The sequence below is a fragment of the Nelumbo nucifera genome, chromosome 1, assembly GCF_055504915.1.
Source record: "Nelumbo nucifera cultivar China Antique chromosome 1, China Antique-T2T, whole genome shotgun sequence".
NCBI lineage: Eukaryota > Viridiplantae > Streptophyta > Magnoliopsida > Proteales > Nelumbonaceae > Nelumbo > Nelumbo nucifera.
The window spans coordinates 185,699,655-185,722,556 of NC_142649.1; the positions used below are offsets into that span (position 1 = coordinate 185,699,655).

General features: G+C 36.5%; 1 protein-coding gene across 3 annotated transcripts; it reads left to right on the forward strand.

Annotated features, from left to right (window-relative positions):
* The first annotated feature begins 2,593 nt into the window (after positions 1 to 2,593).
* LOC104596079 (glutamate--cysteine ligase, chloroplastic) lies at positions 2,594 to 19,041 on the forward strand. Of its 3 annotated transcripts, none has more exons than XR_016080776.1 (16): positions 2,594 to 2,784; positions 3,200 to 3,543; positions 4,000 to 4,150; positions 4,415 to 4,522; positions 5,185 to 5,277; positions 6,694 to 6,777; positions 6,992 to 7,060; positions 7,136 to 7,206; positions 7,299 to 7,367; positions 13,936 to 14,029; positions 14,162 to 14,251; positions 14,348 to 14,428; positions 15,519 to 15,556; positions 16,877 to 16,957; positions 17,047 to 17,116; positions 18,565 to 18,828. XR_016080776.1 is itself a non-coding variant. In XM_088895606.1 (16 exons), exons 2-16 carry the CDS (start codon positions 3,206 to 3,208, stop codon positions 18,651 to 18,653), a joined length of 1,581 nt encoding a protein of 526 aa, XP_088751732.1. In that variant the 5' UTR covers positions 2,594 to 2,784; positions 3,169 to 3,205; the 3' UTR covers positions 18,654 to 19,041. The 3 variants fall into 3 exon arrangements, 2 of the variants coding, with proteins under 2 accessions (XP_088751732.1, XP_010255398.2); XM_088895606.1 differs by having other exon boundaries at positions 3,169 to 3,543; positions 15,464 to 15,556; positions 18,565 to 19,041; XM_010257096.3 differs by having other exon boundaries at positions 15,464 to 15,556; positions 18,565 to 19,041.
* Positions 19,042 to 22,902: the final 3,861 nt, after the last annotated feature.

Sequence of the window (22,902 nt, forward strand, 5' to 3'; positions counted from 1 at the left end):
TGATCCCAAGGAGATTGTAGACATTTGGCTTGGTTCTAGAAGGAAGCTACGTGTCACCTCGGCAAATCAGTAGATGTAGTGAGATGCTTGGGCCTCATTCTTAACCGAGTGACCCAAGGTGCCTGAGGTGACTAGGATCGCTAAGGTGTCCGAGGTCGCTAAAGTGTCGCCATATCATTCTGTTGCTCCACATGTCATCTCATCATTGGACGGGCCAAATTATCCCTCATTAGTATTCAAATTTAAATAGCATACCATTAAATTTAGTGACATACTTTCAAAAGTGATATTCCTAATGTATCCATGTATATATGTTCATTTTTCATCCATACCCATCAATATCCAAAGCATATTTCGATATGTCTCTTAAAATTGACTCTCTAATACACTTTGCATTTGTGATACTGTAAACCTTATTCAAAGATAAAGAAAAATATGTAAACAATTAAAAAATGTATAACATGTGATTAACTCATATTTTGAAAACTACAAGCCTAAGAGTTCAAGAGCTTTTAGCTATACACATATGTTTAAAATAAAAAATTTATATTGACCAAAATGGCTTTGAACAATCAAACCAACTGAACAACTGAACACAAAACTATAGCCTCCAAAAGTTTTCATACGCATCATAATTTATATGAATAAAAACTGACCATTATATAAAAGGGACCGGAACCAATTCACTGATTCCCTAGTTGGAATGACTGGTCGGCCAATTTTTGTTATCATCAACTTTTAGAAGCTGACAAAACTGGTACCAATTCACAATTTTTCTAGTGAGACCAATCTATCTGATTCGGTTCTCTAATTATTAACGTAATAAATATTAAGGCCATTTACTAAAGCACCCTCATAATTTTATAGATTTACTAAAATATCTTCATAATTTGTGTTTTATTAAAATACCTCTTATAGTTTGCAATCAATTTACTTAATAGACCTTTCATTAGATGAAAGTGGAAAATAACAATTTTAGCCCTAACATTTATCCAAATAAATTTAATCAAAAGTGAATATAAATAAAAATATCAATTTTGTCCTATTAAGACACAAACAAGCACTCTATTTGGTTATATTTGATTAATTCTTTTTTTTTTACAAAAAAAGTATTGGGGTATTTTTAAAATAAACAATCATAGACCCATATTCTTGAATATTTTTCACTGATCAGTTATTATTTTCAGATGACAAAACAAACAATTCTTAATTAAAGGTCCATAAATAAATTGGTTGCAAATCATAGGAGTGTTTTAATAAAATAAAAACTATAGAAAAGATTTAAACAAGTCTATGAAATTATAAGGGTTGTTATAGTAAATGACCCTAAATATTAATAAATTTAGGCTGTATTTTTAACTGAAAATGAAGATAAATTTTTTAAAATGAATTGAGATATACTCCTCACTAAGGGCATCTCACACCAACCTCACAACATTAGTCTCTGTATTATAAAGTAGAAACATCTCCCATATATAATAAATGCAATTAGGCTGAGTTTAGGAGTAGGAATGCAAATACCTAGATTGTAAACCTTATATTTTGTATTATTTTATTTGTATTTATCCTATACATGCATTTGTATTCTTTCCAAACTGAGCCTATGTTTCCGATGTAAGGCCCTATGTGATGGGTGTAAGGCGCGCTCTGTGACGATAAGATCGGAACTCTCTTCAAATAAGAAATACCAATGCAGCCTTGTCAAATCCAATTTCAACTCAGCCATAAATGATAAATGAGCTGAGCTCATAACCTCCTTCAAAACTTATTTACTAAAAGACAATATAATAATTCAATCACGTAATGCGATTTCAATTCTTATCGGTAACCCCTTGACCTAATTTATTTAAGCATATCAATTGAAGTTAATTATTTACACTTTACAGTGAACCAAACGCCCCTTAGTAGAGGGTCCAGCCGTCCAGCACTTCAGTTCAGACACAGGCCTCACGTTGGGCAGCACGCCAGCACCACGTGTGATATACACCATATACATTGACCGGATTCAGTTCCAAAACATTATAAAAGCTGTTCGAACGGACCTAGCTCTCTGACTGAAGCCGATCTCATACAAAATCATATGTACCCCTCTCCACCTTCTATTACCATATCAAACTTTGATGCCAATCCAACGCTAGAGAAGAAAATCAATTTCTGACTCAAAGAGACAGACCGACACCCTAAAATCGTTGTCGCAACTCGCAACAGAAGTTAAACTCCCTTCACTGCTGTAGGTGCACCATTTGTACAAGTGCTTGGAGAAAGCAAATATTCTCTCGGAAGCGGGATCTGCTCGTCACAAATGGGCGCATGTACATCCACCGTGCATTGGGAATATCTCCCGTAAAAAATAATTAATAAGTACGGAAGATATTCCCAATGCATGGTAGGTTGTTGACGTCATCCGATCGTATTAACTCCCGTTAACATCTCCTGTGAGGCGCCAGGTGTGAGGAGCAGATCCGGTTTCATTCTCTCGCAACCCATATGCCTACACGATAGGTTGTTGACGTCATCCGATAGGTGATGACGTGTCATATGTAATGACTGGGGACTACCAATATAGAAATAGTACGGCACTTTTTTTTCTTTTGTATTTTATTGTTGTAGGCTTGTAGCGTTCAGCAGCCATCACTTTTTCTTCGAAAGTGCCACTTATTGCTTTCTCTGGCATTACTCTCATTTGTCATCTGCAATTTGTTCAACTCCAGGGATCGGGCAACAGAGGGCAAGCCCTTGCATCAGAGCTTCCCAGATTCTTTCTCACTCTATTCTTAGAGTCAGGTGATCTCTCCATATCTCCTTTCTCAATCTACCAGATAGAATGATAGAAAAACTTGTTACAGAATCGTTTATTTGCTCGTTTTCATCTTCAAAATCCACTTCGAGCTTAGTAGGTTTTCTTATTTGATGAATTAACATACATATTTACTTCTTTTTATCACGAATAACAAATTAAAACATGGTTATACTTGAAGATTTTGCATCCCATTTACGACAATAGGATGTAATTATGTAATTTGTAAGCTAATGTTTCCAACAAGTTCACACAGTGTCGCAGAGCTATTTTTGTTGTTTGTTTCAGAATTAGCAATCATAAAACCCAGTATCATAGTCGACAGCGAATCATGGCTGAGTTTCGCCGTTTTATTTCTTGACGAATGATAGGTGATATGTTGTTGAATGCATGAATAAATAGGGACACATGATGGCACTTATTTCCCAGACAAATCCATCAAGCTACATTCGTTCTGATCAGAATGTGGCTTTGAATGCGGCAAGTAATGTGGGGGATATGATTGTATCGAGGAATAAAGCATTCAAAATCAAGGAAGGCATGACTAGCTCGTCCTCCTTGTCATGGGGTGCTAAGAAAATGCCAAGAATTTCTAATTTCGATGGGTTGAGGTGCAAACGTGACCATCGGATGATCGTTGCTGCAAGTCCTCCTACAGAAGATGCTGTAATTGCCGCAGAACCATTGACTAAAGAAGATCTTGTAGGATACCTTGCCTCTGGATGTAAGCCAAAGGATAAATGGAGGTACATGATCTTATACTATAATGAGCTTTTGTGATCTATTTTACTTCGAGCATGTTTATTTATTTTAGTGAGCCCAGAATAATTAGAATAAGGTGAGATGATGTCTATCTCTATTTTTATTTATTTATTTATTTTGTTGAGTTAGATGAGAATATCGCCAAATTATTTATCACTCAATTGAAAAAAACAGTTTTATTTGATAGCTGCAGTATCTCTTTTTTGACGTCTTATTGAGTTTTTGTTAACACTCACAAAAGGGGAAAAACAGAAGGCAAAGGACAAAAGAATCTTCATTCTGATTAAGACTATTTTTCAGGGTTTAGGACCTATTAATACTTTACATTTTTGGTAGTTTTTAATGTACCAGTTTATATTGATGAGGTTTTCAAACGATTTGGTTATGTTATTTCTTTTTTCCTTTAATGAATCTTTGGTTACATGGTCTTGTCTTGGCAGGATAGGTACTGAACACGAAAAGTTTGGTTTTGAGATTGGAACTTTACGTCCTATAAAATATGAACAAATAAAGCACTTGCTCAATGGTCTTGCTGAGAGATTTGATTGGGAAAAAATAATGGAAGGAGACAAAATCATTGGACTTAAGCAGGTGAAAACACTTTCCCTCCAAATGAGGATTAGTGGCACTTTCTATCTGTTCCATAATTTTCTGAGAGGCCATAGACAATAGGTTTGTTTTGTCAGGCTAGATCATATTGTACATAACTTAAGTGCATCTTCATTGGTGAATGTGTTTCTCTTAAGAAGGATAAGCACTAAGTTTTTTTTTTTTTTTTGATAAACTGGCACTAAGAAATATTGTCCTTTCCATTTTGTATGTTTCACTAAAGAAATTTGACATATTGGTGGGCAGGGGAAGCAAAGCATATCACTGGAGCCTGGTGGTCAATTTGAGCTTAGTGGTGCGCCCCTTGAAACATTACATCAAACTTGTGCAGAGGTCAATTCACATCTCTATCAGGTGTGTCCCGATTATCTTATTTTAACATCCATTTCTTCATATTGACAAATTGGGAAAGCTTGTTCTTGTGGCATGTTTTTTGTTTCATGTTCCTGTTAATAAGTCCAGGAGACTCAATATTGCTGTTTGCTTTCTTTTTTTAGTTTTAATATACTTAAAGGAAAAATCATGTTTTTTTACTACTCTATTCTCATTCTTCACTTCCCTGAGCACCACAGTGACCAAATTCATCATGATTAATAAATTATATCTATGATTAAATTTGATTGTCTCCTTCATCTGCCATATTTCTTTGTCATAAGTGCTAAGATGCAATATAATGTAGCTGCTTATTTGGCACTTGAATCTGGATTAGCATCATGCAATGAAAGGCCCTAGGTTGATGAGTTTAACAGATGGTCATAAAAGTTCAAAGCAGATGAAAAAGAGCCCCATGTGATTTATCTTTTTGTTTTCCACTTCCTTTTCCAATTCACTTGAATCTTATTTCTTCTTATTGAGAAACAAACAACTCAACTTACTATACGCTCTTTTTAGAACAATGGGAATATATCCTTGTAGATATCCTCTGAATGTAACAAATGTTTTAAACTTTAATGGCATATAATGTTAAATGCAATTATACTTGTATTCATTTTTTTCCACATACTACTGTTTAACAGGTCAAAGCTGTTGCAGAGGAAATGGGAATTGGGTTTTTAGGGATTGGTTTCCAGCCTAAATGGGAGCTCAAGGACATACCTATAATGCCCAAGGTATTATTTTGTTTTGCTTTCAAATATTGGATACATGTATGCATGCAACATATACTCAATGCCCATGCAAATGTGCTTGCACGTGTTATTAGTTTATTGTGTTCATGGTGAAACATTCACATTACATTCCTTCATTCATGCATGTTGATGAGGTACTATTATTTGTTTCATTTAGCAGTTAAGGACGTCCAGGTGATACTTCAAAAGACAGAGTAGTCTTTTTCTTTTTTGAAATTAACACTGTTTTTCATGCAAAGTAAATTTTCTCACTTTCTTTTGTTAACTTTGATCTCTTGAGTAAATTCTGCAAAATACCATATATTCCAGATGACAATATATACAGAAATTTTACTCTGGAAATTTCATGTTTTGCCTTGTGTAAGACGAATAATGAATCAATTAATCACCTGTTTATCTATAATCCTTTTATTCATGCAAATAGGATATAATGTTATATTTTGAAATTTTTTACTAGGAAGTGGGTTAACTTTAGGGGGTATCACTGAGCTTATGTGGGATAGTAACATCTCTGACAGAAAAAGGAGGAAATACTTTTGAGATGTATGCATCTGGCTACTTTGTCCGACATTTCAGAAGAAATAAAAAACGGACTTTTGTAAGATGGATTATGCATTGTGTCATGATGATTAGCATATATATATATATATATATATATATATATATATATGTGAGAGAAAGAGAGAGAGAGAGAGAGAGAGAGAGAGACCTTTTCCTTTTCCTGCTTCAGTAATTTTCTTTGGGAGGGATGATATCTCATTATTGGTCGCCAACCCAGATGGTTGTAGTCTTCGCCATCTTGGCAATGTGGAAAAGAGATTGGATTTTCTATTTAGAGTTGTGCTCTTCACCAAGGCCCCAGGTTTTCCTTTTACTTAATTCATGTAAACAAATGATTGAAGGTGGATTGATTATTGGGTCATGGTTGGGTCACTTATTATAGAGAAGGATTGTCTTTGGATATCATTGCATGTCTTAAGTTTTAGGTGCACAATGATAGCCAGCTTCCAGAGCTGAGCTGTATTATGGGATGTCTAACCTGTTGTATTTTTCCTCAGCACTTTCCGTAGGCCAGTCTCTTGCTTGGGTTCACTTTTACCAATGGAATCTTTTGTTATCAATAAAAATAACTGGTCATGTTTATTAACTAATTGGACGGACCAGTTAAGTCAACAGGTTCTGTAATTTAGTCTGGTTTTAATAAATGCAAAGGTACTGGCTAGCTCATTCTGGATTTAAAACAGTGAATTTGGTGTCACCTTATTTCTTTTTTGGTAGTTTTGTTTGTGTCTACAAGCATTGAGCTAATGGTGTCACTGTATTTCTCTCTTACTTTTTATACTCTTTTTGACTTATGGGTTCTGATGTTGCATTACTGACAAAACATTTTTGGCTCAGGGAAGGTATGAAATTATGAGGAAATACATGCCCAAAGTTGGTTCCCTAGGACTTGATATGATGTTTAGGACATGTACTGTTCAGGTACGATGATTATCACATGCATGGTTGATCAGGTTTTTCCAACTTAAATTCTTGAGGCTGCTTTTCAGATATTCTAGAAGGCTGTAAATTTCCATCATTTTTTTTGGAAGACTATGTGCTAATTTTCAGAATTTATTTATTATTTAAGTTTCAAGAATATGACCTTTTTCAATTATTGAAGAAGCTAAAGGATACCAGTTTCTATTTTTGGTAGGTTAATCTGGACTTCAGTTCTGAGTCAGACATGATCAGGAAATTTCGTGCTGGCCTTGCTTTGCAGCCTGTGAGAGACTTGGACTTTTTTTATTAGAAACTTCCTTTGTTCCATCTTAATTAACAAGTGTAGCATTTGAAACAGATTGCTACAGCAATTTTTGCAAATTCACCTTTCACTGAAGGAAAGCCAAATGGCTATCTTAGCATGAGAAGGTCTCTATCAATTAGCTTAAATATTTGTTGCAAACAATGTTATAATTTCTGCCATGGAATTTATCTGCTATTTGTTTGTCACTTTATGGCAGTCACATTTGGACTGACACAGATATGAATCGTACTGGCATGCTTCCTTTTGTTTTTGATGACTCATTTGGGTAAGAATTTCATTCTGTTTTCTCTTCCTTTCCTGCATTCTATATTTCTGTAGTTTCATTCAAATTTCGTGAAGGTTTATGTGCATGAGAAAATTGACAAGATTCGCCTTTTCAGTTAAAGAATGTCTGCAACTTTCCACTGGCTGCCAACATTTGTTTATTTTCAAATCCCGGATAAAGGATTTTTCCACTTTTTTTTATTTTTACTGAAATATTAATACTAGTAGAACATTTTCCTTCAGCATTGGGTTTTAACCTAGTTGTTTGGAAGGCTGATTTATTACCAATGGATGTCAAGAGTCAAATTTGTTCAGCATCAAATGCTCTGATGACTTGGTGATAGCAGAACATTTTCCCTCAGCATTGTGTTTAGTAGTTCTTCAGGAACCCTACAAAGGCTGATACTACCTATTGGCTGTACATTGGATTTTTTGAGGTATTATTAGGATCCTCTGCTCTGCTGGTGATGTAGGACCAGCTCAGTTCTAGTCCTTAGAGAATGTTGAATGGTCTTCTTGGGCCAGAATTTTATGGCTGTTGATGGCTGTAATGGCATCTTGAAGGAATAAGAGAGAAAATACCTGGAATCACTCACAGGGTGCCTAGAATTACTCTAGGGCATGGGAATCACTCACCATAGCTAGCATAAGCTGAAGTAAACTCAATATATTTCATTGCCTTTGTGTAAAACGTCCATACATATTTATAGACTCTAAACTCATAATAATCCTAAGAGTCAAACTGTTAGACTCATAATAGTCTTAGGAGTCAAACTGTTAGACTCAATAATCATACTAGGACTCAAACTAAGCTGTCATATCCTATTTCAATTCAAAGACTCAATAACTCTAATCCTACTGATGCAATGACTCTGAAATTTTAAACATAAACAAACTATAACTAGATAATTTAAACCCTATCATTGGACCCCACAGAAAATTGCAAAAGTGACAAAAATATCCCTACTGTCCAAAAATACAGAAATACATAAAATATCATAAAAATCCAATTTTGACTCTTCAGTTCCTGCATCATTCTCCCCCGGTTGAAAAAGACTCGTCCTCGAGTTTTGAAGATCTTGAGGATGAGAAGTTGATATGCCCTAATTACAAAGGGAGTAGGACTTCCCACAGCTACATGCTTGGACTGTAGAGTAGAGGCCACACACAGAACTAGAAAAGGATCTTGAAAGAAATGTATTTCTGAAACACTGCCTTCCCTAACCATCTTTGTTAAATCATAGATCACATTAGTTTTTTGAACACTTAATTCATCAACCAACCATTGTGATGAATCTTCCCCTCGCTTATCCAACTCTTAATTGCAACATTTGGAACCTTTCCAAATGTGGTTCTTATTTTCTCAGGACCCATAGGAGTTGGAAACTCTACTAGGCGGAACTTGCTGCCGCTATCCAGGGAGTACAGTTAGCAGTGCAGATAGGTGTGGAACAATTGATAATAGAAAGGGACTCCAAGGTGGTAGTGGGCTGGCTTCAAAATCCGGAATCTGTAGTGTGGTGTTTTAAGAATGAAATTAAAAAGTTCAACTGCCTAACAAGAAGCTTGACAGTGAGAATACAATGGGTGGGGAGGTCAGAAAACTCTATGGCTGATGGTCTTGCAAAGCAAGGGGTAAATAGGGAAAGTTTGTATTGGGCTCAATTGTAGACTGAATCTGTTTTCTATCTTTTGCCTTTCTTCCTACTGGTAGGAGAGGATGCAGCCCGCGCCTCTCCAAGGGAAGCTTGTAACTGCACTAGTTTTATTAATGAAATTAATCCTTTTTAATTACCAAAAAAAAAAACATTTGGAACCTTTCCTTCGACATCTAGCTTAGGAATCACCATCTCTACGTGTTCTACTATCCTTGGTTCTTCAACAAACTCTAGGACTCCTTCCATTGTTGGTGGAACTTGCGCAATGTCAGGTTGTCATTCTTGAATTAGTTCTAGTTGAACTTGAAAGGTAAAGTCACTTTCTTTCTTATTAGAATCTACTACAGTCAACAACACATTTGTATCTTGCACCTGAATTTCTTTAACTTGCTCCTCTTCTATTTCTTCTTGATCATTAACCTCAGGCTGATCATGGGTGTTGGAAACTCCAAAAATTATTGTTTTTTCTTGACCTGCACCCTCTTGATTTTTAATATCTACAATTTCTATAGCTTGAAATTCTTCTTCTTTAGCTTCATCCTCAACTTCAGCTATAGGATAGGCATCAACATGCAAAGGATCATCTACTTTCTTTTCAACTTTGTACTTTCTTCCCATTGACTTCAAGTTCTTTGTTGTAACCCGCTGCTTCTTCTTTTGCTCGAAATTAGTCAACTCCATATATAGATCATCATGGAAGTCTAGTGGGATGTACTTTTCTTGCAAACACCTCTTCATCTCTGCCCATGTACTAATTGGGTCATCGCCTCTATTTTCTAGTCGTTGCTCAAGAGTTCTCCACCATACTTTAGCATGACCCGTTAGCTTCATGCGTGTAAACTAATCCTTTGTTTGTCAAGCATATCATGCCAATCAAAATATTCTTCTAGTTCAGCAACCCAATCAAAGAATGCTTGCAGATCATCATCTCCTTTGAAATCTGGTATTTCCCTTTCTCTTCTAACATGTTTGAAAACCTTGCTTTTGTAGCCAACATTATTAGTTCTGTTTTCTTCCACCATCTTCTCAAATAAGTCAACCAAAGACCCTTCATATGGTTTCAGAAACCCAATCATCATTGATTCTAGACCTGTAAGATTGTCTAGAAGATACCCTAGGCCTATAGAACCGGTCACTTTGTGAGAACATAGTGAATAAACTATTAGCTCCGATACCAAACTGATGTAGGACCAGCTCAGTTCTAGTCCTTAGAGAATGTTGAATGGTCTTCTTGGATCAGAATTTTATGGCTGTTGATGGCTGCAATGGCTTCTTGAAGGAATAAGAGAGAAAATAGGGAGATAAAGAAGAGAGAAAATACCTGGAATCACTCACAGGGTGGTGCCTAGAATCACTCTAGGGCATGGGAATCGCTCACCATAGCTAGCATAAGCTGAAGAAAACTCAATATATTTCATTGCCTTTGCGTAAAACGTTCATACATATTTATAGACTCTAAACTCATAATAATCCTAGGATTCAAACTGTTAGACTCATAATAGTCTTAGGAGTCAAACCGTTAGACTCAGTAATTCCAATTAGGACTCAAACTAAGCTGTCATATCCTATTTCAATTCAAAGAAGACTCAATAACTCTAATCCTACTTATGCAATGACTCTGAAATTTTAAACATAAACAAACCACAACTAGACAATTTAAACCCTAGCATTGGACCCCACAGAAAATTGCAAAAGTGACAAAAATACCCCTAATGTACAAAAATACAGAAATACATAAAATATCATAAAATTCCAATTTTGACTCTTCAGCTCCTGCATCAGTTGGACTGCTAAGTGCAAACTTCTTTGCTGATTTTCTTTCTGGGGAAGGAGCTAATACTATCTTGTTTGCACTGGGTTACTGACCTGGAAAACAGGCCAGTGTAACATGGGTTTTCTCATGTTTTCATGATTGTACTTGGTCTTATTATCTGTTCTTAGCTAAGCAAACCTTCTTTATTCTTTTCTCTGCAATAAAGTTCCAATTGATCTGTTGCTGATCAAGATAAAATCCAGTGTCTCTACTTTGATCTTCATATGTCTTCTTTGCCTGTGTTTAGGCATTATATTATGAAGTCTAACTCTCGTGCCCTTGATTGGATGACTAAGATTATGTGTAACATAAATTATAACTTTCAGCCTGTATAGATATAGAAAATATTGTGCTTGCTTTTAAACAGACAATAACAGAATACTACATTAGAATCAGGTAGATGGAGTACACATGCATTTCTTGAGTGTTTCATGAACGGCCTAAAATAATCAGATTGAATGGAAACTTCTCCAAAATGTGATGTAGGATAGGTTAAGGAAATTGGGGAAGCTAAGGGTTTTGTCTGGATTAGGCTTAAGGACAAAGGTCAAAGTAAAGAAAAAGGATCTTCCTGGCAATGGAACTAGGTTAATGTGGGATTGGGAATTAGGACTATTTTAGGTTGGTTTAGGCTTTGTAAGTTATGACACAGGAGCAAGCAATTCAGAAGTTTGAAGGGAAGGCATAAATTTGAGAGAAGTACTGGAACATGAAGAACTAAGTCAAATGGCTGAAAATGATCTCTAGAGTTTCAGTATTTCTTCTTTTTATTGGGAGGGGGTGGTTTGAACTTTGAAGAGTTATATTGAGGTTAGGGCATAACTTGGATGGGGCAATCTCAGCTTAGAGTTCCTTAAAGTGTTTGGAAAGCTATTAACTTATTTTTAGAAAAGTAGTTCACTTGCTTTGGATTGAAAACCAGTCCAGATGATAGTTATTGATGCAAATGGTTTTCATCAATCATTGACCAAACCTCAGAAGAAGGATAAGAGAGGTGAATGAGAAGACTTTATGTCAACAGTTTAACTTCTGGGAAGCAGTTGCAGACACAATTTTTCTCAATCTCACCATTGGATTGATTGGAAATTTGGACATTGAAGCTTAGGAATCATAGGAGAGACCCTCCAAAGCTCAAGCTAACCAGACTACAGGAATGTTTTCATCAAGGGAGGTTAATGCTGCTGGATTCCTGTGTCTGTGAATAGTTCATCAAAGTCAAAGTCAAACATTTGATCAGTCGGCCCCACATTTAAGGTTGCCCCAACATAGTGTATTCATGGCTTAAGTTTCATATCAATTGTGCTAGTAGTTAGTGAGTTAGAATAGTTCTTTTGGTTAGGGAAAAACGTGGCCAGTTGTATCTTTTTTTCTTTATTATTTCTTCAATATAATGGTATTTTGGGGAGTCTAATTGATAAATGATGATGTCTTTTAGTGGTATCCAATGACCAATGGTAATTTAGGTAGTTAACATTGATGTTTATAGGGTTTAAGAGACTATAAAGGCTCCTAACATTGTTCACATTACTGTTCATCTTATCATTATTGAGTTGTTTCTGTTTTCAGCAATAAAGGAATTAAGTTTCTTCTGTTGTTCTCTATAGTTGCTTGCTTTTGAGATCTGATTTGTTTGTTCTCAATTTACTTCTATTGATTGTGTAAGAGATCTTCTTCTATTATTTGTGTGCTTGTTTGCAATTTCCAGTTACTTTATAATTTTATCTCTTCAAGAACCAAATAGCAAGCTTAAATAACTAGTAGCTATGAAGATAGCAAAGGAGTATAGATGAGAGATAGGAGAATAAAAACTATTGGAACCACCTTATGGTTTCCTAGGAATCATTATTGGAGCTTGACAATGAAGAGATAGTAGCAGTTAAAGGGAAGCCGATTGCACGAGGCTCCCACCAATGTAGGGTCTGGGGAGGAACAGATGTATGCAGCCTTATCCCTGCACATACTAAGAGATAGTAGCAGTTAATAATATAATTTATTATTCATCCTCCCTGAAAATCAAATCTTTAAAAAAATTAAAGAAATAAAAAGTATATACAAACTCATGTGGTGGGGCGCAAAACCTTGATTAGGTAAAAATACCAAACTGCCCTTGACACAATATTTAAATTAAAAGACACAAATTACCCTAGAAAACCTTACTAACCAACTTGATTCAAAGGTACACAAAACACGTAAAAATATAAATGTACTGTCAAGCTGATTAGATTTTTGTGGAGTCCATGTAGGAAATACATTAGATTTTCAAATTCGTTTTTGTGCATCCAAATGGGGGCCCCTGCATATATATGTACTATCAGGCTTGGGTTCACATGACTCAGCCAGCCCAAGTGCACATATGTACGGGTTGAACCATTGTAAGTGCACAGCAAAGCATTAACAGGTGACAAGGGAAAGTCAAGAAGATGGTTCAGCTATGTGATTTTGAGATGGATTAGTGGGAAAACTAGGAAGAATAATAAGAAATAAGTGCATGCATGGAAACCTATGGGTAGCATTAAATAGGTGAAAAGGGGAGAGGAAGTTGACTGCTTGTTCGTTTATAAGTAATGGTGACAGATTTATTTGGTGAAAGTGTACAGCTTTGAAAGGGAAAGGATAAGGTAATCCGAAAGACCATAAATTGGAGTAGTGAGAAAATACCAAATAACTTGTGGTTTGAAAGAAGCCATTGCATTGAAAAGAGTGGAACATGATTCACTTAGCTGATCCCAAATAATTAAGATGTGGCTAATTGAATTGAATTATTTTTGAAGTTAGTACATTCCCATGTTAGTGGAACTTTTTCTTCTTTATCCAACAGCAATGGAATTTCATCCCAGTGTAGAGAGTGATTTCCTTTTTATTTCATGTTTATTGTGCAAAGCCTTTTTTTCTTTTCTTTCTCCAGCCTAAGTTTGTTGAAGATTGGCGGAGGTTTCTGTTAGCATACTCAAATTTTGACATCTTGTCTCTAAGAGGAAAATGAAATTTTATTTGAAATACCTATTATTTCTTTTTATTTTTCACAGCCTATTCTTTATTTTTAATGATATCTTGTTGTAACTTTTTTCATTTCCTTTTTCTGTTCTCCTCTTTTGTAGGTTTGAGCAGTATGTGGACTATGCTCTCGATGTCCCTATGTATTTTGTCTATCGGAATAAGAAGTACATTGACTGTACTGGAATGTCTTTCCGGGTCTACATCCATCCTTCTAATCTGTCATTTAATTGATTTTGAGCTTCTTTCTGCAGCCACATTTTGATATTATTTGCCATCATATTAGCAATTTAGTTGAGACATGATTACATTGTATTTGTATATTTTCAGGACTTCATGGCTGGAAAACTTCCCCTTTTGCTGGGTGAATTGCCAACTCTAAATGATTGGGAGAATCACTTGACTACAATTTTTCCAGAGGTTTATTACATTCATCTGAGATGAAATTCTTGATATTCCAATAACAGTAGATCAACTGATCAAGTAAGTAAGCTATCTGGGGCTGTTTCTGTTCAGGTCAGGCTGAAGAGATATTTGGAAATGAGGGGCGCTGATGGAGGACCTTGGAGGAGATTATGTGCTTTGCCAGCATTTTGGGTATTTGGTCTTTCTGAATTCGATTATGTCCCTGATTCATGATTTACTGTTCATATACCAATGTAAATCAAATGTCTGAGAGTAGCCACTTTGTGCAAAAAAATGCCTAAGGTTAGGTCTGTATCCAGTCCATCCCTCCTAAGACCACAGGTATCTGGGACCAACATTGGCCCTTTTTACACTGTTGTAAATGAAATAAACATAAGTAGGTACTTGTAATAGTGCTTGACAGACAGGATGTAATGGAGATCAAGTATTAAGTTTATTCTCCAAGGAGGACCCTCCTTGGAGACTCAGATCTTTGGTTAGGGAAGCCTCTTTTTTGGGTAGAAGTCTGAACTGCTCATTCAGGTGGATTTCCTGATCTGCCAATTCCCTAGCTGACAGTTTAGCCAGAGCACGTGTTGCTAGACAGTGGTGTGAATGGGGGATTCCAGGTCCAAGGTTTTTGTTATAATTTGTTTTTTCTGTTTTTTATTAAGTATGATCAGCTCTGTGCTGTCTTTGTACTGAGCCTGCTGCCTGTTTGGGTAGTTCAGGTGTCTTTTTATGATTAATAAAAATTTCTTTTAATTTCATTAAAAAAATTTATTTTTTGCATTCAGGTGTCATATTTAATTATTCATGTAAGAGGAATTCTAGTAAAGGAGTTATGCAACTCTTGGATTTTTCTTTTTCACCCTACAGACAAGGTGGAACCCATGAAAAGCATGTCTATTTTGTTTTTTCAGGGAGTCTTCTTATGAATACCATTCCCACCATGTCTGCAGGACAAGTTATCCAAGAGTTTCATAAGCTCATTGTTTACTAGCATTTCTCTTCATATAAATGTTACAAGACTTATTTACCAGGATATTACTTTAATGTGGGTGATATGAAAAGCAATTTGTACCTTATAAAGTCATATGGCTTAGCTCTGCAAATGTATTGGAATACCTGCTTGAGCCACAGCATCAGCATGTGATGATTGTTGAATTCACCTTGGTCTAAGTTACAAAAATAAATAACTAGCTCCTGATTCTGTCTTGAATGTAGGTGGGCTTATTATATGATGAAGTATCTTTACAACATATTCTTGATATGACTGCAGATTGGACTTTGGAAGAACGACAGATGTTGAGAAATAAGGTACTGTAAAGTACAAATATTATACACAAGATGTAAATTTTATGGTTTTTTTGCTTTGGAATCTGCCAACCCCCCCCCCCCCAGGTCAAAATGAACAAACACTCAATTTTTTTAATCAACGTCAGAAGTAAATGTGTTTGGAATAAGAGAAAGCAGCAATGAAATAATAACTGATATGCAACAATCATCTTTAACATATATCAAAAAAAACTAATATGCTGTGTTTTATTGATATTTTTCTATATTGCAGACAATTTCCCATCAAATTTTGAGCTTAGTGTATATAATGGATATAGGATTTTTGGAATTTTCTAACTGATGCTTATCAATCAAACTGAAGGTGAAACCTTAATAGAATAATTCTAAGAAAACAGTCCCACCTCATAAAAATTCTTATTATAAAGATTTCTTGGATGCTTAGCACATCAAGTTATATTCCTTTCTGTTAGGTTGTACAGTGATTGTGCTCCATATTTTCACTGCACTTGATTCTACTGAGACTCCAAAAAAAGAATTTGGGAAATACTACAAGACTGATCATTCTTTTCACAAAAAAAAAGGTATTGGGAAATCAGGATTAAAGTCCACCTATGAAATAATACTAACTAAATGTTGATTTTTTGATAGAAGAGATGAGATGTAGAGCTCTTAGGTGCTAATCATGATCCCTAAACAAACAAGGGGAAGGCCAAAATGTACACACGATGAGATTGGAAAGGATTTAGCATAGAGTGAAATAACAGAACAAATTTTGCCAAATCCAAATAGTTGTGATGATGCTTTTCATAACAACAATGATGATATTAATGTAATAATTTTTTGTTGGATTGAAGATATAATTATCATTTTTTATGAATGATTGCAGATATAATTATCAAAAAATGAATCCTACAATATCTGTAATTGGTCCATGGAAGGTTTTTGGAATCTGATCGATTATGACTTCTATGCTCACTTGAGCATTACTAATTGAAAAACTTGACAATTTCATACCATGCCTTCTGATAAAATTTCATTGTAGTCGATCTTTTGAATCTTGGATTTGGATTGGTAACTGCAACCTGAAACTGGGTGTTCGAAATTCCAATGTTCCCATGGTGACAGACTGAATCCAAGATGTCTTAGTTTAGTTATCACTTTCTTTATCTTCCATGGTTGCTTTCAATTTCACTGTACCTCATATGGGCAGCTTATCTACCCTTATCTGTTTCACAATTACTTGCTTTTAATTTGGTTCTATGAAATCAAAATGTATAGCCCACACCATTCTTTTAAGGTGTTCCAGGGAGGAGAAATTAATTGTGGAACTTATTGTCACAGGTACCAAAGACTGGTCTGAAGACTCCATTTCGAGATGGGTTGTTGAGGCATGTTGCAGAAGATGTCTTAGAGTTGGCAAAGGTAACTTGGAAAATTGTTCATGTGGAACTTTTTTGGAGATAAGTTTTTAGATATGCATATTTTGTATAATATTTATCTGTCTTCTGAAGGATGGCCTGGAAAGAAGAGGATATAAAGAAACAGGATTCTTGAAGGAAGTGACTGAGGTAGTTAGGACAGGTATGGTTTTGGATCTTAACATTTTTAGCATTAGTAAAACCCAATTTTTGTTAATGCTTACATAAAAGATGTTGTGCAGACAGAATATACCAAGCACACATAAGAATGAACTACCACCTGCTACTCACCCCCTGGTTACCATTTCTAACTTACAAATTACATGCTTCCAGCTTGAGACCCCCCCCCCCAAATAAAGTTTGTTTCACTGCATTCCAACCATACTGTTGGCTGATCTCTGAATCCAATTAAAAGTTACCTTTAATTCACCAGCCTGGCTTTTAATCCTTTTTACCTCCATAGCATGTCTATATATCCAGTTACCTGTATTGTTTTGCTTAAACCAAACCACAACTACCTTAGAATTTTAGAACTACCTTCCACAATCTAATTGTTGTAGCCTATCTGAGCCATGCAAAACAGCCATCAATCCTGCCTATGTTGGAATTATCATAGTGATGGGACCAGAAAATAAAGTTGGTATATTACCTTAATTGTCTCCAATCACACCAACTCCTGAGCTCCCTGGCGTACCCAAATTGTAGCCATCAAAACTTATTAGTGGCTAGAGGGAACCAAGTGCATTTGTGAGTACTCTTACAAAGAGACCATAATATGCTAATTTCAAATGGCATCATCGGTAGAGGATGACCATTAACTGATGATGCCATTAATGGAGAATGCAGAAAACACTTCCAAGATTTTTACCCAATTAGCTATCTTTATTGCATTATTGGAGATATTTTAAATTAATTCTTCTTTTGCCCAACTCTAATCTTTAAATGTTATAGCATTGCATTCCTTTGTTGAAACACAACCTAAAGTAAAGCTGCCCTCATGCATGAGGAAGCTGCCCCCAAGTATTTAAAAAATTCAAAGTTTTGACATCCATCATAATTGATGCTTTGGTAGATTCATATGCAAGAGGAATGAGGAAGGAGGACTTGGTTTGGGTACATTGGAGCTTACAAATTCTTCAGTATTGAGAAAATGGTTTTAGAGATTTCCACTAGAGTTAAACAAATTATGTCATGTTATTATCAAAAGCATCCTCGAATTAACGCCTAATGGTTGGGGCACTAGTTTTGATTTTAGATGTTGATATATTTGCCACAAAAAAAAGGGATGCAAAGCTTTGACACCCATGATAATTGATGGCTCGGGTAGAATTTACTATAGTTGAGGTATGATGTCCTTATAGTGAATTCCCTTTTAGAGGATATTTTTGTTGCTCCCTAAAAAAAAGTAAATAAATAAAAATCCTCAAGATGCAACTTGTAGCTTCAGTATGTTCCTGGTAACTGAAACTACTGGACTTTCCATTGAATTCTGAATTGATGATCTGTAAATTGACCTAGTGCCTTTATACAATCTTGGATATGATCCAACTCTATCCCCCACTACCAGAGGTTCATGGGCCCTCATAATTGAATGATGATGTATTTACGCAGGTGTAACGCCAGCTGAAAAGCTTTTGGAATTATACCATGGGAGCTGGAGTCAATGCGTGGATCCCATTTTTGAGGAGCTGTTATATTGAGGTGAATTGATATTCCTTAGTGCTCTTCAGTTGTAACCTCCCTTTGATTTCATAGATTTTTTTTTTCTTTTGTCCTGAACCAGAGACAGTTTCTGGTTGCTATTACAATGTAATTCTGTAGGAATGATTTGTATATCATTGGCACTCAGTCCTGAACTATGACCTAGTTTTTCAACTTCTATTTGTTACTCGAGTGAAGAAGTAGGGTGTCAATGGACCCGATTATGGGTTGGACCCTGTCCAAATCAAAATCAATTTGAATGGGTTGGACGGACCAATGAGAGACATTGAATTGGACCAGTCCAGACTTAATGGTCCAAAGTATTTATTGGATTGGATTGGTCTTGGTCTATTTGTAATGGAATTATATTGGATGGGATTGGATCTAGTCCCTATGTAATTGATTTATATTGGATTGAATTGGATTAAACCAATATCCGGTCCATTGAAGAAGATAAAGAGTACAGGTGTCAATGGACTAGATTTGGGTTGGATCCAATCTAAATTAAAACCAATTTGAACGGACAGTCTAAACATTTAATTGGACCAGTCCAGAATGGTCCAAAATATTCATCGGATTGGATTGGACCTAGTCCATCTGCAATGGACTCACATTGGATCAGGTCGGGTTGGATCAATATCCAGTCCAGAGTCCATTGGCAGCCTTAATTGGAAGTCCAAAATGTCAAATGTCCATTATAATTGACTCATAGACGAGTATGTGGTGGAGGCTTTTCCCATACATTCATTGGTCTATCTGATGGTTATATTAAGGCTATGTTTGGTTTGAAGGAAAATGTAGGGAAGGGAAGGGAAAGTCGGGGAAACCTATACAAGGTTTCCCTACCTTTCCCTTCCTTTCCTGCATTTTACTTCAAATCAAACATAGCGCAAGTGTCAAATGCCCATTATAATTGACTCATATGCGAGTATGTGGTGGAGGCTTTTCTTATACATTCATTGCTTTATGTGATGGTTATACTAAGTACCGTGTATTGGGAGATATTCCCACAAGATTGCCCCCCACAACGTCTCACAGTACATCCCTGCCATGTATTGGGAACATCTCCTAATGATAATATCAGAAATGAAGATGTCATCATCGGGGGATATTCCCAATGGATGTGCTGTGGGACGTTGTGGGGGACTGATTTGAACTCAACTGAAGATCAAATCAGCCCCCCCTCCCCCATGTCCCACAGCAAATCCCCACTATGTATTGGGAACATCTTCCAATGATAATATCAGAAATGATGATGTCATCATTGGGAGATATTCCCAATACACAGTGGGGATGTGCTGTGGGACGTTGTGGGGGCCGATTTGAACTCTTACAACTGGATTCGTCATTCATAGTAGCTGAATGGCCGAACTTTGAACTTGTTTCAGGAACACACTTTTAAAGATGAAAACATTGAGAGTTAAGGAGACTGAAAGCCTACTGTTGGGGCATTGAGAATTAAGTATGTCCATAACGCTGTAAAATGAGAGTTGGGATCTCCTACCCATGCCTCACTACAGCTGTACATTGACAACATCTCCCGTATTTGTATATTAGCATTCATGGGAGATGTGTCATGTGAGTAAGAAAGATTCTTGTGGGTAGGACCGTAGGAGAGCTGAATTCGTAAAATGGAACAAGTCCAAGCGCGAGTATGAATAGCATTCAACTACTAGTAATGGAATGACGTCTTGCCAAGAAGATAAAGCTTATTTATGGGAGAAGGTAAAATTTAGGGGTGTAAATGGTGATCCGGTCCTATTTTGTTAGATTCAAATATCTTTAATCGGATAAAAAATGGATTCATTTAGAAATGGGATTGAATATATATATATATATAATAAAAATAGTTGGGAAAAAATAATTGTATTGTTTTAATAATTTGTTAAATTTTACAGACCGTAGATCAATCAGATTCAGATATCTGACATTTTAGTGGATTCAAATTCGAATTGATTGGATCGGATATAAGATTTATGTTATTATGCCCTGATTTAAACGTCTGGTAGATGATATAATTATATAATAAAGGTAGGAGCGATGTTGAAAAGTGCTCCAGCTAAAATGGATGACCCTTTTGAGCCCTAAACCCCTAAACCATTGATTTAACAAATGGGATAAGATAATCACGACCGCACCCTTTAATGGACCGGACCCCACCTAAAACATGCCATCCGATTTGCGGAGTTGCAGGATGCATGACATCCATGCATGGCTGACTGTCATGGTTCAGTGTATCTCCGTCTTCTCAGAAAGAATGATCTTGGATTCCTGAATTGAAGTGAGATTAATCGCAGAAGAAATAAAGTGAATGCTGAATGAAGCATTGCATCAAACAAGTGAAAGAACTGTAGGATCCATCTAACGGATGCCATAAAGATTGCGGAATGGGTGGGCGAATTTAAAAAATTTTCCTACCTTCTCCCAACTGGGAATCATATTCCCTACATTTAGAATACAATATTCAAGGATCCTATTTGAACCATAATCGAACCAGATCTGAACCAAAAAGGGAACGGAGGAATTATACCTGATCCAGAAAAGCAGTATCTCCCAAAGTCGGTGTTCACGCCCAACGAGGACATCAAGATCCGCTCCTGCTGAAGATGACACAGCTATAGTGGAACGGAACCAGCAGAGTGTGTCCTACACACTGGATCCTTCTCAAGAATCCTCTGGAAACTCTGAGTACCAAACCTTTTTCAGTCTTTTCTGCAAGACTGATGTCAATAATTGATTTCTTGATTTCTTTCTTCTTCAAAAATCGAATCTTGCTAGAAAGAATGGTGGCGGCTGGAGAAGAACTCCTGGGACAAAGATGGCTGAATTGCTTCTCTTCTCTCTAGAGTGTGTATGAGATCCAATCTCATTTCGCAGGATGATTTCGTGCACACAACCCTAGGTTCGAAATCTGATTATATCTCTTAGGGTTTCTCCTCTTTTCTTCTTGATTAAGAAAACCTCCTAATTAGGAGTTATCCCAATCCAAATCAGTATTTGGATAGGGGATGATCTTAATCCTATCTGCAGATTAAGTTAGCTTACTCCTGATCTTATCAGGAGGTTACCAGATTCAAATCTGATTTGAATTTGGTCTCCCATAGTGGATAAGGTTTGAGGCCCAATCCTTTTGCTAACTTTAATCCCAGATCCGCCCCATAGATGGGTGATCATATCAGCCCAGCTCGAAATGGGCTTTTCGCCCATCAAATGTTCAGTGCTTAACTAGTTTCCAATTTGTTGCCCAGTTGGGCTTCTTTGTATGGCGTGGGACCCAAGCATTGATCTACACACCAGCCACATGGGTTCGGCCTAGCCGACTTCAATGAAAAACTCAGTAAACCCCTAAGCCCATCACATGGACCCTATGGGCCCAACACTTACATTAAGTGGTCCCTGGGCCAAGCCATCTTATAAAAACCCAGGGACTGTGGGCAGGTGCAAGATTAGCCCATCAGGTACTATCCTAAATGGTCTTACACTTAACCTCTCAGCCCTTAATGATCAAGCACTGCTCGACAAGAGAGGTCCTCTCCCTCGACTGCAAGGAACAGTGCCGCACTCTCCACTCACATGGATCCCGGGAATTAAAACCATTTGCAAGCATTTTGAAACCGTACAAATATATATATATATATATATGTATATATATATATATTAATTTTGCAAAACAAAATTCCAACGATTGAAATCAATTGCCGGTAGTTTGGTTTCCATCAGAAAGAGTGCCTTGCCGATCATTACCTTTGTCCGACTAAGGGGCTGATCCTGTCACTACGATCACCCACTCAGATGAATTCTCAGACTGTCCCAACATACCCAGGTTTTGATCCCCGCTAAGGATCTCACTGATTGGCATATCAAAGACAGCCCGATCCGACACCTAGTGAAGTGTCATAATCGAGTCTAGGGGTCAGGTGTAACTTTCCAGTTTTGCCCATCTGTCTCCAAGGTCCAGGGCAATACTGGAAATCTGGTCCGGTTCAAGGATTCGAGTAATCTCATACTGCATGTGCCTTGGGTCTTACCCTGGTGGTCGGGACAGGCCATCCCAACACTTGGTGGCACACCAGTATCAACCTTGGGAGGATAAATCTCCCCAGACTTATCCAATGGCTGTGAACATTTAAAACTAACACGAGTCTCAATAAGTGTCCATTTTTAGGGTCTTGCACAGAATTATACCAAACAACATGAATCAAACATGCACTTTATTTATTTACACTAAATATCAAAAGTACATTAAAT